This window comes from Gavia stellata, chromosome 7 (assembly GCF_030936135.1).
Source record: "Gavia stellata isolate bGavSte3 chromosome 7, bGavSte3.hap2, whole genome shotgun sequence".
In the NCBI taxonomy this organism is placed as follows: domain Eukaryota; kingdom Metazoa; phylum Chordata; class Aves; order Gaviiformes; family Gaviidae; genus Gavia; species Gavia stellata.
In genome coordinates this window covers 3,504,293-3,520,616 of record NC_082600.1, presented here as the reverse complement: position 1 = coordinate 3,520,616, position 16,324 = coordinate 3,504,293, and the positions used below count along the sequence as shown (strand labels likewise).

Genomic DNA, 16,324 nt, shown 5'->3' with positions numbered 1-16,324 from the left:
ATATCAACGTGTTTGTTCCTAGACAGAATGGCAGTTCTCCCCCAGAGCCTCCAAGCATCCACTGTGTGAGATAGTGTCTCCTGAGCCTGGCAGCCTGTGGAAAAGTGGGGTCTGATCCTGGCTGTGCCTCTAGCCCGATGTATGACATTGGGCATTTCCGCACAGGTGGAGAAGAGGAAACTTTTCTCCTTTGCAAGCGCTCTGAGGTCTACAGATGAACACTCAGAAGAGATCTGTATTACTTCAGTGATGCTTTGCATTTAGCGCAGCACAAACGGGCTGAATCTCTTGTTATCTGAGTGTGCTGCCTTCAAAACCCCTATCTGCTTGTCTGATGCCTCACTTCACAGAAGTTAGGGCTCTGCAGGAAGCAGGGAGCGGACATCCTGGGAGAAGGAATGGGATGCTCATCATCTTACTGTGTCCAGTGTTGGAATCAGGGTGGTTGTGCATTAGCTGTTCTTCAGAAAAGCTGTGTGGTTCAACACATTTACTCCCCTGTGGTGAACCAGGAATGCTGTGCTAGGAAAGCGTGGCTTTTTAAAGAAGAAAAAAAAAATAAAGTAAAACCTTGAAACTGATAGGAGCTTCCACTAACTGCATTAAACTTGGGTTACGCACTTTGTTTTGCCTGCTAAGCTAGTTAGATTTGCCTGCAATTATCCTCCAGCTATCATACTACAAATGCAATAAAAATGAAAAGGACTTAAACGATTTTTGGCTCTGCAAGACCACTTGATTATCTGCAGCTCTGCGAGCAAGGGATTATTGTCCCCTAGACAGAGTCTCCAGGAATAAGAACAAATGGCCCCCCACGGTTCCTCCGTAAGTAACACAGAAATAGTACCGTTTCCAAAGCATGATGCTATTTTTCCTCTCCAATATTAAATTGAATAGCCACTAGATTTTGTGAGGTTGCTTGGTTGCTGTATTGTGAGATGGAAAAATAACTAGGAGAGGAACAGGATCATGAGTGAGCTGTAGAAACTAAACTTTTCAATTTGAAGTCATGTCAGTGAAGACATTAGCTGCTATCATTATTAATCTTTAACTGTTGAAGCTTAATGAATTTTTAATTGGGATGAGAAACGTGATTGTTCTTTCATAATATGATACTTCCTAGAGTAGAATTGGGGTCTTAAAATTAGATTTCTAAGTCTATGATAATTTATTTTCCAGCTGACTTCGGTGTAGCAGCAAAAATAACAGCCACCATTGCGAAGAGGAAATCGTTTATTGGTACCCCTTACTGGTAATAAACTCCTTTGATTGCTATGATTGTATGCAAAGCTAAGTCTGTATTTATGCCAAGAATTCTAAAATACACACGTTGAAGTATACACTGGAACAGGCTGCCCAGGGAAGTGGTGGAGTCACCATCCCTGGAGGTGTTCAAGGAACGTGTGGACGTGGCACTGCGGGACATCGTTTAGTGGGCATGGTGGGGTTGGGTTGATGGTTGGACTTGATGATCTTACAGGTCTTTTCCAACCTTAATGGTTCTGTGATTGCATAAATTCCCTTTCTTCCAAGTAAAATGCCCAAAGGGTGACAGTCTGGGAAGCACTGATTGTAGCTGTTTTGTTGCTGTAACACAAGCTACCTGATATTTGAGGCAGGATTGCTGTTTTCTCCCAAGTTTATTATTCTCCTCTTTTTCTCGATACCTAATGTGGATAAACTAAACAATGTCTTTTTGATTTCTGTGCAGAAAGAATTGTGAAGACAAACAGATTTTAAACTATCTTTTAATCATCTCTACTGATTAATGTCTGTACCAGACAGCATTTAATATGCAAATATATCATTGTAAATCTTGAGCTGGATTATATATGCAAATTTAACTGCTGTTGGTTTCTGGCATTGCTGTGATGCAGTTGAGATGCCTAGGGCGGTATTCTTGGTATAGATGGAATGTGTACGTACCGCTTAATCCAGACAATGGCTTTTAATTGTTCGCTGCCCTCTTTATCCCGTTGGAGAAGGAGGACTGTGGGCAGGAAGATTATCTGGTCATTAAAGCATTTCACCAGGAATCATGAGACTGGTTCTATTCCTAGCGCTGCTGTCCAGCCCATGACCTCAAGCAAAACACGTCACCTCTGTGTGCTTCTCCGCTGCCTTAGTGCCGGGTGAAGGGAGGGGGACGGGTGAAGGGAGGGGGACGTCAGGCTTTTCCCTGACTTACGCTCTTTGAGGGGGTTTCTGCTCTAGGGTGATGTGACGTGCTTTGTGCCTCCCGCGTGCGGGCACTGTTGAGAAGCGGCTGGTGCTCTCATTGAACAATGCCTTTGCTTTTAAAGGATGGCCCCAGAAGTTGCAGCGGTGGAAAAGAACGGTGGATACAACCAACTCTGCGATATCTGGGCGGTTGGCATAACAGCGATTGAACTTGCAGAGCTTCAGCCGCCCATGTTTGATCTTCACCCGATGAGGTCTGCTGGCTGGGGAGCTTGCTTATCTTCAGGATCCCCTTCGGTCCCAGTAGATATAGTGTAACCTTCTCCGCAGCTCAGACCTAGAAACACCCTAGGATTCCTTCATCAAACATCTACTTTCCACGTGAGCTGTGTCTGGTTTTAAGACATCAGTCTGAAGCTACAGACTTAAATTTAGAACTGAAATAATCATTGAAATTTTTAATTTAAAAACCCCCAACTTTGTAGTGTCAACAATGTGATTAAGAACAAGTGTAGTAAATCACTAGAGAAGCTGTAGCCTTATGTTTAACAGGATTGTGCGTGGCAATAAAAAGATTTTATTTAAAGATAAGAAAATCAACAGCTTTACTCTGTCTGTCCTCTAACACAGTATAGACTATAATCCAGTTTCACCAGTATGACGCTTACCATAAAGTATTAATTCAAAATGTTTAGATACTGGAATGAAATGAATTAATTTTTTACCACATAATAACATTATTCTTCCTTTACCTTTAGGGCTTTGTTTTTAATGTCAAAAAGTAATTTTCAACCGCCAAAGCTAAAGGAAAAGGCAAAATGGTAGGTTAAACTCTTTCCTTTGTCCAATACTTTATAGATAATGTAAAAAAACTATCTGTCATTATTGAAGAAGGGAGGCAGTAAAAAATAGCGTGTGCTAGTTTAAAACTCAGGAACTTGAGAGGTGATTTCGCTTACAGAAAGTTTGACGGAGAAACAACTAGTTGGTTTTTATAGGTGTCCAAAAGCAAACAAGAGAGGGTTAAGGTCCAGCAGCAGACATTTTCTGACATGGCAGAAACCCAGCAGTATGGGACAGGACAGCCCTACCTATGTAAATTGATCCCAGCCAGTGATCCATAGTGAAACGAAATCTCCCTTCTTCGGTCCTCTTTGTTCTAAGAAGAAAAATTATTTTTATCCTTTCCCCTTAATTCCTATTTATAGGGCATTTGCCACTGTCAATGGGACAGGTAATCGTTTAATCCTTTCACGAGGAACATGCCTCTGCCAGGATATACTCAGCAATAATTTCTTTAACCTGTGATACCTTCCCAGTGCCTGCAGGATTTTGTACCACGCTTACTAACATTTTATTATGAGACTCAAAACAATTCTGGCATGCAGGATTTTTTGCTTGTGGTACTGCTGTACAATCTTTTTACCTTGAGGTGTTTGGGTGAGCAGATGTGTGTTAGAGGAAGGGAGAAAACACTTCTAAGTGCATGTTTCCTGTATTGAAACTGCTCAGTGTAACCCCAGCCAATGCACTTTATTTCTCCAATGCCGCCTTCTCGGATGCTAAGACTAGAAGAGGAAATACGTTTTGTAATGTGGTTTGAAAGCAAGCAGACTTGGGCTAACGCTGTCCCCAGAGAGGCATACTAACACAAAGGGAATTGTGAGAAAAATGCTTGAAAAATTGTAGGTCCAGTCATAACACCAAGTCATAATTCAGATCTAAAAAGAGGTTATATGACACAATCACCCAAGTTGTTCTGAAAATAGCAACAAAGCATTTTAAAGAGTAAGTGGAGTCTTTGTCTAGAACTTTGTAATTTATTTTCCCACCTGTGGCCAAGAACAGTGAAATCGGTAGGTTTGCCTAGCTTTTGAGGGTTTGCTGGGTACATAATTCACAATGTTTATTTCTGATACCTAATTCCGTAACACTTGAAAATGGAAAAAGTTGAAATAGCACCATAAATGTTTGGTTTATTTTCTGAAACAAAACTTTTCCATGCAAGTTCCATGAATCAACTATTTTTTCCCCTGTTCTGTTAACTTGGTAACATAATTATTCAAACCTGAGATGAGGTACCTGGACCACATTCTAATTTAGCACACCCTTTTCTAATTTGTTTAGTAACTGTGTTAAAATAAAAAATATCTTCTTGAAAAATTAAACATAAAACCTCATTTTTCTTTAAGGTCATCAACATTCCATAATTTTGTGAAAATAGCACTTACAAAAAATCCAAAGAAGAGACCGACAGCAGACAGACTCCTTTCTGTAAGTGACTTGGAACATTTAGTGACATCAATAAGAGATCTCTTGCTTCTCAGTAAGCAACAGATCAGTAAGAAACCAAACTGGAACAATTTTCTTTCTCTGATTTTACAACATGGGTGGCAAAATCTGAATAAGAGCCATGGGTCAACTGTAGATTTTAGCAGGATTTTGTTTGGTGTCAAGATTTTTATATGCTTTTTGGTAGGAAAAATGACATGCGCTGTCTTCATCCTGTCCTTTCTACAAGTGGATGTCTCGGCCTCTTGGGTATAGCTGCGTAAACACGGACCCTTCTGTCACCCGAATAGAAAACGGATGTATTTAGCAGTTGTTTATGTATCTATTTCTGCTTTCCCAAACTCGACTGAGCTACTAGTGTAAAAAATGAAGTTAAGGTGTAATTGTTTGTTTGACTCAGAGTTTTATTTCCAATTTACAAGTGGCCAAAATTGTGGCGTTTCCATGCTTATGGAGGGATTAGAAAGTCTGGCAATTAAGGAGTCGTTAAAGAAATACTCAAGCCCCCAGAAAGTAGGCAAAACTCGGTAACGTTCTAGGTTGGATGTTTATTAATGAAAGTTACATATCAGTTGCATATTATAACTTGTTCTTTTCTGCGGTTCTAGCATAGCTTTGTAGGGCAGCCTGGTCTTTCAAGATCGTTAGCAGTTGAGCTGTTGGACAAAGTTAATAACCCTGAGAACCATACACACTACAGTGAAGTTGATGATGATGATTTTGAGGTAAGAACATCTTTTATTTTCTGTCTTTAGGTAAAACTGCTGTTTGAATACCGTGCTTTGCTTTGGGAATGTAAGAGTGCAGGTTGACAGGGGCACTGCCCCAACATTTTGAGAGCTCCATTTTTAGAGTTACCATGCAGGAGAAGCCAGGAAATATTGCCATAATGCTTGTCACACTTACGCTGTGCGTGTATAGAAGGGTCCTGTGGACGAGCTGAGCAAGGCTGGGACAAAGACGGTGCATGTTACAGTGTGTGACTACAACAACTATTCTTTCTCCTTGTTGGTTTGATTGTTGATTCCAACAGAAGGCCACGCGACTTTTCTCAGCTTTTCCGTTTATAACCCTTGCAGCCTCACTCCGTTATCCGCCATACGATTCGTTCTACAAACAGGAACATTAGGGCAGAAAGAACAGCATCGGAGATAAACTGTAAGTTTCTGATGTGCTTTGCCCATTTTGTGGTGCTGGTTTGCTTCTACTGATGGAGGATGTTGGTGTCATTCTTTTGTTGTGTACTGTGGAAAGTCTCTTCCGCTGTTGGCACATTTGAGAAACAAAACCAGCAGAAACAGCACATACACATGAATCTTCAATAATATTTTTCCAAAACCAAAATTAAAACTTGCATATTTTTCTGCTGTTTCATTCCCTCTCATTGCTGCTTCGTAATGTTTATGTGGAAACCTTGCATGACCAGCGTAGCTTTTCAGCTCTGTGATTTCTGTCAGGCCATGCAGCCTTACTTAAAACAGCAAAACCACTAATAACATGCAAACATTTTAAAAAATAAGAGGGAGTTGATAATTAGGAGGGGATCTTTTCACCTGAGTACATTGAGTGTCATGATGTGATGAGAAAATACAGAAAAAATGCAGCATTTTGTGTTTGTCTGTACATTGTTTCAAGTTCTTAAGTTAGACCTTTTCTTGAGCCTGATGGAGCGCTTGTGATTGCAATAGCTGTCCTGACCAGGGTGCATACTAACATAATGCGTTTTCTTTTAATATAACCTTTTCTTTTCTTTTAAAATAATATTAATACACAACTCAGTTGGATCTAAGTTGAAATTTTGAGGATAGAAACGGTCTTTCTCCAGTTTTGGACAAATGCCTTTGGTAGTGTAAATGCTATCTGCTCCTCTGCATCACGTGCATCACACTTTTAGGAAGCTTGCTCTTGAAAAGCCTCTTTCTTCTCTTTCACATGCATTAAAAGTAACATGTGGTTACATAGTTATGTTTTAGTGTACTTTCATATAATGACTTGGTATTTACTTTTGGTCTGTTTCTTTCTTGTGGGTTTCACATTTGCAAATTTAAGCATTTAGACAGTAATGCAGATGTTTAAGTGATAGTCGTATTTTGTAGGTAAATTAAGTGTTGTGTACATAATATTTAGATCTGTTACAACATGTGTTTCACTGTAGTAAGCACTGAAAGGGCACTAGTATAATGTTGTGTGTATTAAAGTTGAAAATGTAATGTTTTGTAGTTGACAAGCTGCAGTTTGAGCCCCCTCTGCGGAAAGAAACAGAAGCTCGGGATGAAATGGTGAGGAGGAGTTTTGTCCTTCATTTATGAAAATCATAGCGCCTTCGTTGTTTTGTGGTTCAGTTCTAATATGTCTCTGAAGTCTAAAGTCATGAGAAGACCACTCTCAGTCCCCAGACAATTGCCACATTTTTAAGAAAATGAATTGCCCTCTATGCTTTGTGCAGAGAGTCATGCTCAGATGAAAAAAATGACATTTGCCTATTAATTTGATAATGTGAAGAGGCTGTTCTGCATTTGAGTCCCTGATCTTCCTATCATCAGGGTTTATTTGCTGCTTGTTTCTTGGAAGGCTGCCAGCTTGCATGCAGCCGGTTTTGCCCCCTCTGAGCTGCTGCTGTTTGTTCCAGCCCTCAGCAGTTTACTGCAGATCAGCTAATTAACGTTCTTTGGGATTAGTATGTGCCTGTGTACACAAGGGCTCCATTTTTTAATAAGTGTTGTGAATAGCAACAGCTGCCGTTAATTTTGATTTGGAGACATTAGTGCTCAGCGCTCCAGAAAAATCCCATTCCTGTTCTTTACAGCAGTACTCCAGTTCACCAGGTAGGTGCAAGTTCATCCTTTTTTGAATGTGGCTGATTAGATCTGTACATGTTGTTACCGGTGAGGTCCGCTCAGTGCCATGTCTAGTGGCAGGAATGCTCCCAGCCTCTGCTGATGGCATCTCATACGAGTTTGGAGGTGGCTGCAGTATGTTCTCTTGCTGCCAAGAGTGTCTTGGAAGTGCCCCGAGTGGAAAATCCTTACTGAGTTTTCACCATAAATTTTTGCTTTCATGTTACTCACTGCCACTTGATATTGGCGTTATACCATTTCCAGGTGCTGCTTTTAAGTCTGAGTCTAAGAAGAAGAAAATAGCTTTTTAATAGTTGCTTTATAATTAGATTGTAAAGCATTATTTCACTTTGGAATTTTATTTTACTGCTTATGGGTCATTCTGTAGGGCTTGGGAATCTCCCAGGCCTCTTCATGTGCTGTGGATAAGGTGCTTCAGTTTGACAGGGGGGGAAAAATGAAAATTTCTGCATCTTCAGGTTGTGGCAGCTGGCACTGACTTTGCTTCGCATTGGAATCCTTTTGTCGATGGTGGCAGCAGCAAGTAAGTACAGCGTTTAAAAACATCTTTTATTTCTGTGACTTAATATGAAAGTATACTCTGAAAGAAAAATTGAACTATGGTGGAAAATCAAACCGTAAACCCTAATCCACTTCAATATTCCTAAAGTTAAAGGAGATTTTACCCAGTATGCAGTCCTCCTCCTGCAGTTGGTTGGTCACTCTCTTGGGGAATGGGTTTTAATCTCTTTCAACCACAACCCGTAGTTTGTTTTAAATTTCTTGTAGCTCCCCAGTTGTAGATGGAAAGTGAAGTGTAAATGTATGGCCAGCACACTGAAATAACACAGCCAAAGTCAGTTTTCTGAAGCAGAGCTGGTTATCTTGCAAGGGCTGAGTTCAGGATCCTTGCGCTTCTCTTCTGAGCCACTGCTGTGGTTGTGACATCCTGTGGCAAAGCACGTCCGCACCCTGAAGTCGGGCCCTTGCAAGAAAGGGAAGGAGAAACCAGTGCTGAAGATTGAGTTTTACCAATTTCAGTATGACGGCACAACTAATTCTGCTGTGGGTGTCTGATCAGTGTAATCTAAAATACAGTTATGTAGTATTCTGGGGTGAAATGGTTTAGGTAAAGATATGCTATAACTGATTTCCCCTAGGATAAAGCAGGCCTGAAGTAAGGGAGCAGAACTCTGTCCAAGTTAGGACTGAATTTATTAGGTATGTGGCTTCCTTTTGCTGCAAAATACTGGATTCTGCCTTTAAAGGCAATCTCTGAATTTGCAATGAAGAATATGGAAGCTCAGTAATACTGATTGATGCACATATGTAGGGAAAGATGGTATTTTGGTTGAAATAATTGCTCAGCTAAAAGAGCCTGTTTCCCATCTTTATTTGGAACTGAGTAGCAGACGGTGAATTTCTTTGGCTTTTTTGCAGATAAAGTCTTGCATAAGCTGTCAGCTGACATGACAGCCCCCTGGAAAGCTGGCCGTGTCGTGGAGGTTGCCAGTGTTTGGGTCTTTTTAAGTTCAACCTATTTTTCTGTTCTCACTCTCATTGTAGTAAAAGATTGGGGTGGCTCCCTAGGCCCTGCCTCTCCCTGTCGAGTCATGACAGCGACTGCTTTCCTTTCTCTCTCGTTTTGTTTGTGTCACCCTGATGAGCTGCAGATTGAAAGCCTTTTCTCGTGATTGCTGGCTTTTCTGCAGACAGCTGGAATCTGCGGGGTCGAGGAGCAGGGAGGGAGGGAGGGAAGCTCCTCCCGGCAAAGTGACTTATTGATTTGATTCTGTTTCTGTAGCATTATTAAGATTGTCTATACCAGGCGGTATTAAAAGCAGAATGAATGTAGCTGTAGAAAACGTTGCTAGGGCTGTAAATCGGTAAACAGATACAGATTTAGTGTTGAAAGGAGGACAGCATAAAGTTTCTGGATGGTGAATCCGTGCCGCTTACTTGGAAACCACTTCCAGTTTAAAAAGATAAACAGGAAACACATAGCTCTTCTGTCCCAGCAATTCTGAGTAATACCAGGGATGTACAGAGAGGATGTGTGTGGGGGGTCCTTGCTTTTCATGCCCTTTGGCTTTTATCAGAGTGAATGGTGATTGATACGTTCGACTTGGGAATTACTTAACTGGAAAGGGGAATACCAGGATGTGTACATCACGATTGAACTTATTTCTTGTTTTTTCTCATCCTTATTGTAGCACTTTTTAAAATGATTTTTTAATATATTTGCTGTGTTATGGAGGTGGTTTTTGTTGGTGGTTGGACTTTTCCTCTTTTAAATTTTGTATTAGTTCCTGTTGGCAACTGTCTGCCACTTTTCCTTCAGAAGTAACTCGCAGGGAAATTTTACATTAATCCAAATTTGGCTGGATTTTTGTATAATATGCTTTTGGTTTTGTGTTCATTACCCCTGTGGTCATTCCTCACTGGGAGACGTGGTGTGTTGTGGAACGTGGAAGGATGTGTGAGTTGGTGGGGTATGGGGGTGTCTGCTCTGCAGGCAGAGACTTGGACTGCGCCGGGCTGCTCCAGCCTGAAGAAGCCTGTCCCTGGTTGAACACCGAGACAGCCAGCTTCTGAGCTGCCTCTTCCACCTCACGATTGCTAAATGCAGAAGCCTGGACTTCACAGTGTCACAACAGCATACTAAGGAATGCATTTTAATGGGTTTAGATTTGTGGTTTAGGTTTTTTTTTTATTTAATGCAGTCTATTTTTTTTTTGTAAGACAGAACTTGCAAATTGCCATTTTGCAAAATATTACCAAGTTTTGTTTGTTTCAGAATTATATTTTCAGTGCTGCTTTGATCCTGTAGTCACAATTTCTTTTTTGACCCTGGGGTAGCTTTGAAACAAAAATTCCCACTGCGATGGGAAATAGTCTGTGTCTTTAGCATAAAGGAGGAAACTTCCCTTTGTAAAGGCTTTTCTCCGTTTGTCCCCCAGTAACTTCCTCTGTTTTCTTTTTTTTTTTTTAATTATATTGTTCTTAGGCATTTCAACAATATTTACATACCAGGTAATAAAATAAAGATGAGTTGATGGTATCTGGTATGGAAGAGAGCTTAAATGATTATTGGGGGGTGGGGGGAAGGAAAGGACCGTACTAAATGGAAAAGAGCTTAATGCAGCGAGTAAGAGAGAAGTACTTTCTTTTGAAAAGGGCTGAGAGGTGCTTGTTATGAAACTAAATGACGTCACCGATCGGTTTAGTTGCACGTGTTGACCTTAGAGCAGAGCTCTTAATTTTATAAACGTTTTACCTAGGGGACTGCTTACAAAATTTGGCGATGGGAGTGAAGATGTTGAAGAGTGAGTGGACCTCCTTCGTTTACAGTTGTGTTTACTCCGTGTGGCTCTCGCTAAAGCAGGCAGCATTCTGGCAAAACCTCTTCCCTTAAAATGCTGCAGGCAGCTTTGCCACTCATAAATAAGTGAGGGCTGGTTGCACTCAAAGGTCTAACGCACGCTTGACTGTTTATCTGATCGTCAGGAGAATGTCTGCAAAGCAATGCTTTCTTCCCTTGCTGTCCTTCCTGAGGTTATCCGAGGGTCTGTATGGAAGTGCCTAATACTTTAAAACAGATTTTGTGTTGATTAATCCGTCAATCATGAGCCAGGCCCGATAGCGACAGGACGTGCAGATGTTCCTGCGGAGCTCTGGTGGGGTACGTGCAGCTCCTCTGGTGCCCGGACGTTTGTCTGACCCAGAGCGAAAGCTGCAAACGGCACCCAACGGTGGTGAACCTCTTGGTTGGTTGGCCCAAAGTTCAGCTGCAGTTGGGGTGGCTGTTAGTGGGTGACCAATAAACTTGTTTTCAATTAAACTTTGAAAAATTATGGGAGAACATTGCTCTGTGACACGATCTACTGGCTGATCCAGAAATGCAGCATTGTTGCTGTCGGGAAGAATTTTCTAGAAAAAACAAGTGCAAAAGTAAAATTCAAGCAGTGGAAGGGGGCACCTTCAGAGAACTAGTCCCTGAACGTATATTTATTTGCTAATTTCAAATACCCTTCACCACAGAATGCTCTATAACACCGGCATTTATGAAAGAACATGAGTTTATCAAAAACCAACACTTCTAACAAGATTAACGTGCTTTTTTCCCTACTCTTAGACTTCTAGTTTAACCCTGTTTGTGCAAAGCTGTGATCAGTCTTTCCTATGCATCTAGCTTGTCTTATTTACAGTCTGTGTTCTCAAGTAATTCTGTTCATGTTATTGGTTTAACTAAGATGACTACTGCACCTTTTCATTGTAGATCAACACTAAAGCGAGCAGGGCCACCTCCACTGCCTCCTAAGGTAAGAGATGGTGGGTTTTACGAGTTTTAGGCAGCAAACCCCACTTGTGCAGCCTCTGCAGCGCTTCTGTCTGATGCTCTTGGTAGGTTATAAATTCTGTTAAATACCATTTGCTAGCAGACTTCATGCAGCTTCATATTTTATGCTGACTTGCAGTCTGTGCAGTCTCAACCTCTGGGGACTCCTGGCCTTGTACGCTGCCCTAGACAAAGCGACTTGTAGGTATTTTCCCTCTAAAGAGAGCGTGCTGCCTAGGATGTCCTCTTGTTCAGCGTTCTGCCTGCTGCTGTGGTTTTCCATCAGAGAAGGAATACCTCTTTGATTATTCTGCTGTCAAATGTATTTTTTCAAAGGCCGATTTTTTTTGTCTGTGTGTAGAAGCAGTCTGACTTGACTTAAACTTGTCTGAAGTTTATCCCTCCAGGTGCCATTTCCCTGGTAATCTTCACCTCTTTTGTTTGTTGCAGCCGAGAATAAACAGTTATCCTGAGGAAAACCTCCCAGATGATGAGAAATGTCAGACAATAAAACATTTCCCAGACTCGCAGAACAGAGCCCCCCCAGCTCACAGGAGACAAAGCATCCCTGTTTGCGGGCCTCAGACGGATTCTTCCCCCGTTGGTATGACCAGCAGCATCAGTAGCCCTGGATTGCTCACAGCTAGATACAGCGACTTGGGTAAATGCATTACATTTCCTAGAGGTGACTTGCATCCTGTAAAAAGAAATCAGTTCTAGAGTCAGCTATTTTCAGGAGATAATTCTTTTAATACAAGCTGATCACGAGGTGCAGCTTTCCTTTCTGTATGTGTGCTGGTTCTTATTAGAGCCATGATCCGTGGTGGAAACGTTCTTCCCAAAACAAGGACACTCAGCCTGTCAATACTATTCCTGTGTTGCCTGCAGGAATAGCATAAAAGCAATGAATGTGCAGGGAGGATCACCTTGCCACAGCTTTTTTTCTCAGTTGTGTTTGGCCCAGGGACTGTTTGGATAATGGAGAGCCTTTATTAAAACTGTGTGGCTTAGCACGCAGAAGAGTGGCTGTCCTTGGAAGGGTTCAGCTACCCGAGATGTGTATATAGAAGCTTCAGAGCTCACTCTTCTCCGCTTTCACTAGTCACAGGGGAGAACAGAGAATAGGGCAACAAAATACTTTCTCTTTCACTGTGTCAAGTGAGCTACAAAATATGTCTGGGATTCTTTTCAGGAAATGGGGATGGCATGCTGAAACTCATTGAAGAAAATGCAGAAGGGTCTGGACAAATCCCTCAACTGCCACGTAAAAAAGAGAAAAGAGATTTTCCTGTAAGTATTGTGACTCCCAGTCTGAATTCACTGTCAAGTCAGCTAGCTAGTTTTGTATCAGTATGTGGGAGGTATTTTATGATCTTTCTTTCTTCCCACAGAAGCCAGCAATCAATGGTTTACCACCAACACCGAAGGTGCTGGTAAGAAATCTCATTTGCAGTAGGAGTTATTGGAAGCCTGCTGTTGAGGCATCTCTCTAGTGTCAGAAGGTTTATGCTAGAATAAGCCACCAGCTCATCTGGGGTGATTCTCTGCATCTCATAGCCAGTTACTTTTCGTGTACTGAATCCACAATGTTTGTTTCCTTTTCTTAAAAACTTCCTTTCACCGTTCAGTTTAGATGGGAAGGGTTGGAGACTTCACTGGCTCTGTGGGCAGTGATCTCCAGTGGCAGTCCCTGCTTAGTAAAGAGAAAGGAGGAGAGGTGGTAGTGACATGACAGGGTGTTATTACTTCAACATTTCTGCTTGTTTTCCCTTCATATGCCATTTATGTAAGCCCTCAATATTGTTCTTACCCAGTAGGTGCTTAAAATTGTTCCTATCACTCTGATCCCTCTGTGTTTCTTAATGTATATGAAGTCTATGAAAGGGTTTGGAAGGCTGCATTGTAGCTTTTGGGGAAGATAAAAACGTTTTGCATCAACGTATATTAGAGTAAGTTTGTGTCTGAAAAAAGAAAGCACCAGTGTGTACAGGTGTGTACTAAGCAGCCAAGTGCCAGAAGAGAAACACTTTATACCTTGAACTTGTTTCAGGTTTGTTTTGGTGTTTTTCAGATGGGAGCGTGTTTTTCCAAAGTCTTTGATGGTTGTCCTTTGAAGATTAATTGTGCAACATCATGGATACATCCAGATACTAAAGGTAAAGTTATTTTAGGTGTGTATTTTAAACCTGCTGGTTGCCAAAGTGGTAGTGAGCTTGTGAAATAATCAATTTCTCTTAAATTTTTAGATCAGTACATTATCTTTGGCACGGAAGAAGGTATCTATACTTTGAATTTGAACGAACTTCACGAAGCAACAATGGAACAGGTGATTTTTGGTGTATTGAACACACAGAATAGATTTGGGGATATTATGAAGCAAGAAAGTTTGATATTAGAGGGAGTAGATTGGATGCTGGGCTTTGAGGTGTAAACTGATTCACATCAAAGCAAGCAATTGAAGTCCTAAAATTAATAGTTTTCCTACCTACCTGAATTTTTTGTTGCTGCTTACGTAACATTGCTTTCAAAGGAGTTTTCTACTAAAAGGTCTTTCTTTGCCTTGGAGGCAACTGATGACCTGCCCTTTCTCTCTCCGTTTTATCTCCACTAGATGGCATATTGCTTCTCCACTGGGTGCTACCAAAGCCCTCAGCCATTTAATTTAGCTGGCATTGTTACCACCAATAAATACGCATTTGCTTCTGTTTTCTTGGGCTGTCTTAACCTTTTCCAAAGCCACTTCATGCAGTCGTGGTATTGTTACATTTGGGTTTTTAGAGTCAGGAGGAGCAGAGTACTCTTGGAAGGGAAGCGTTGCCGGATGCTGATAATGAGATTTATACATGTAGGTTTCAAAAGCAGTTCACAAAGGCATTTCACGCCTCTGCAGAGTGTTAAATTCAGTCGAGACACGGCACAGGTCAGAAAGCAGAGGTGGCAGGGTGGATGAGTAATATGAGTAATCTATGAGTAATAGTGAGAGAAAGATGATTTTGCAGAAAGGGCATTGCACAGAGATCTGTGCTTAAGAGGAGAAAGTCCCCTGTTCCTGGGAGCACTGTGGTAGGGGCCAAAACACGAGAGGGGCAAAAGAAAAGCGGAAGCGGTTCAGCAGGGTCGTGTTGGGGGGTAGTTTGGCACAGACAAAAACAAGAGGACATTTTAAAGGGCTTGATGGTGAGAACTGGGAATTTGGATTCAGTACAATTAGAAGATCTTTTCAAGTTAAGAGAGCTGAGGGTGCACCTGAATGCAGTAGGATGGAGTTGAATATGAAGTTGCTTATCTTTTTGTAACCTCAGTAGACGTGGGGAACAACTACTTAATTTTACAGTAAATTTCTGAAAATTGTGGTGGCAGCTGTTGGAGATGCCCTGGCCTTCTTACCTCAGTTTTCTCTTTACTCCGTTAGTCAGAACAATCTCTTTCCTTGTACATTTTCCTAAATTATTTCATCTAACAGTCTTCTCTGGACTCTTCCACATGCTTTTTTTTATCCTATTGAAAGGTTAGATATGCCAATGGTAGGTAGAGGGAACTTAATAGTGTCTACTTATGATATTCAGTGCATCCCAAAATGAGGTTCCTGTTCTGTGAGAGCATCCTCAGTTTGCAGAGGTCAGGTGTGATCCACTACAAACCCCAGAGGCTTTACAAATGTGCTTCTGCCGTGCCACTTGTTTCCTTATTTGTGTTTGCTCATTTCATGCTTTCTCCCCACCAAATGCACATTTTTAACTATTTCTCCAGCTTCTGATTCTGATCACATCTTCCAAAGTGCTTGCTGTCTCTCCAAGGTTACTATATCCCCAATTTCAGAAGTATACTTTTATTCCATTGTTAGTTTTTCAGTGAAAATACTGACTAGAACCAGACCCAGAGAAGAGACTATATATCTACAGGCTGCTTTTTCCTTCTATTAAATAGCAAATTGCTGATAGATACTCTGTTTTTATGTCCAACCAGTTGTATGTTTTCTTTCTGCAATTTCATCTACCCTGTATTTTCTTATTTTGCACGTGGAAATGGCACGCAGGACAAGGTCCCTCACATATGTTTCTCATCTTGTGGTTTCACTGCCCTCAGCAGGGCAGTTACTCTGTTAAAGAAGGAAATTCAGATGTTCAGATACAGCCTGATCTGCACTAGCTGCTCTTGTTATCCCTTGGTAATTAAGAAGTATGTGGCTTGTTCCTGTACTACTCTGGCTATCCAGTCAGTCAGACTATTTTGCAATTCCCACTGCCCTTTTTATTTGGTGTAGGTAGTATGTTTGTCCTTCTTGAGGTCCTTGCTCGCCCTCCATCAGTTCTTGAAGATAATCATTACTGAGACCTTGGGGCTTGAGCCAGTTCTTAAGTACTGTAAAGTAAACTTCATTGGGACCTGCTGACATGAGTATATCTAGTTGAAATAGTGGTAATGTGTTCTTTCCCTGCTTCTAGCACAAGTTTCTACCCCAGTGCTATTAACCATGTTAATGATTAATCTTTCTTTCCTGTCAAGCAGTGGGCCTAGCCTTTTGTTTTCCCAGTTGCCACGTTTATCGACTTCTTTTATATTGGTAATTTAATTTGCATCTTAACCTTTCTTATGTTTCTTCCTTCAGGCTTACCTTGTAATTTCCTCTTCATCCTTAGGATTGCATCCTTGTTTCCATTCTCTGTATTATGTA

General features: G+C 41.2%; 1 protein-coding gene across 1 annotated transcript in view; it reads left to right on the top strand.

The window, feature by feature from the left end:
• MAP4K5 (mitogen-activated protein kinase kinase kinase kinase 5) overlaps window positions 1-16,324 on the top strand; it is a 71,259-nt gene that overhangs the window by 42,268 nt on the left and 12,667 nt on the right. Inside the window, exons 8-21 of the mRNA XM_059819307.1 lie at window positions 1,180-1,252; window positions 2,304-2,435; window positions 2,940-3,002; window positions 4,374-4,455; window positions 5,082-5,198; window positions 5,553-5,631; window positions 6,694-6,752; window positions 7,790-7,854; window positions 11,590-11,632; window positions 12,100-12,253; window positions 12,842-12,939; window positions 13,041-13,082; window positions 13,721-13,805; window positions 13,896-13,975. Coding sequence (XP_059675290.1) covers window positions 1,180-1,252; window positions 2,304-2,435; window positions 2,940-3,002; window positions 4,374-4,455; window positions 5,082-5,198; window positions 5,553-5,631; window positions 6,694-6,752; window positions 7,790-7,854; window positions 11,590-11,632; window positions 12,100-12,253; window positions 12,842-12,939; window positions 13,041-13,082; window positions 13,721-13,805; window positions 13,896-13,975 — 1,172 coding nt within the window. The remainder of the gene's footprint in view (window positions 1-1,179; window positions 1,253-2,303; window positions 2,436-2,939; window positions 3,003-4,373; window positions 4,456-5,081; window positions 5,199-5,552; window positions 5,632-6,693; window positions 6,753-7,789; window positions 7,855-11,589; window positions 11,633-12,099; window positions 12,254-12,841; window positions 12,940-13,040; window positions 13,083-13,720; window positions 13,806-13,895; window positions 13,976-16,324) is intronic.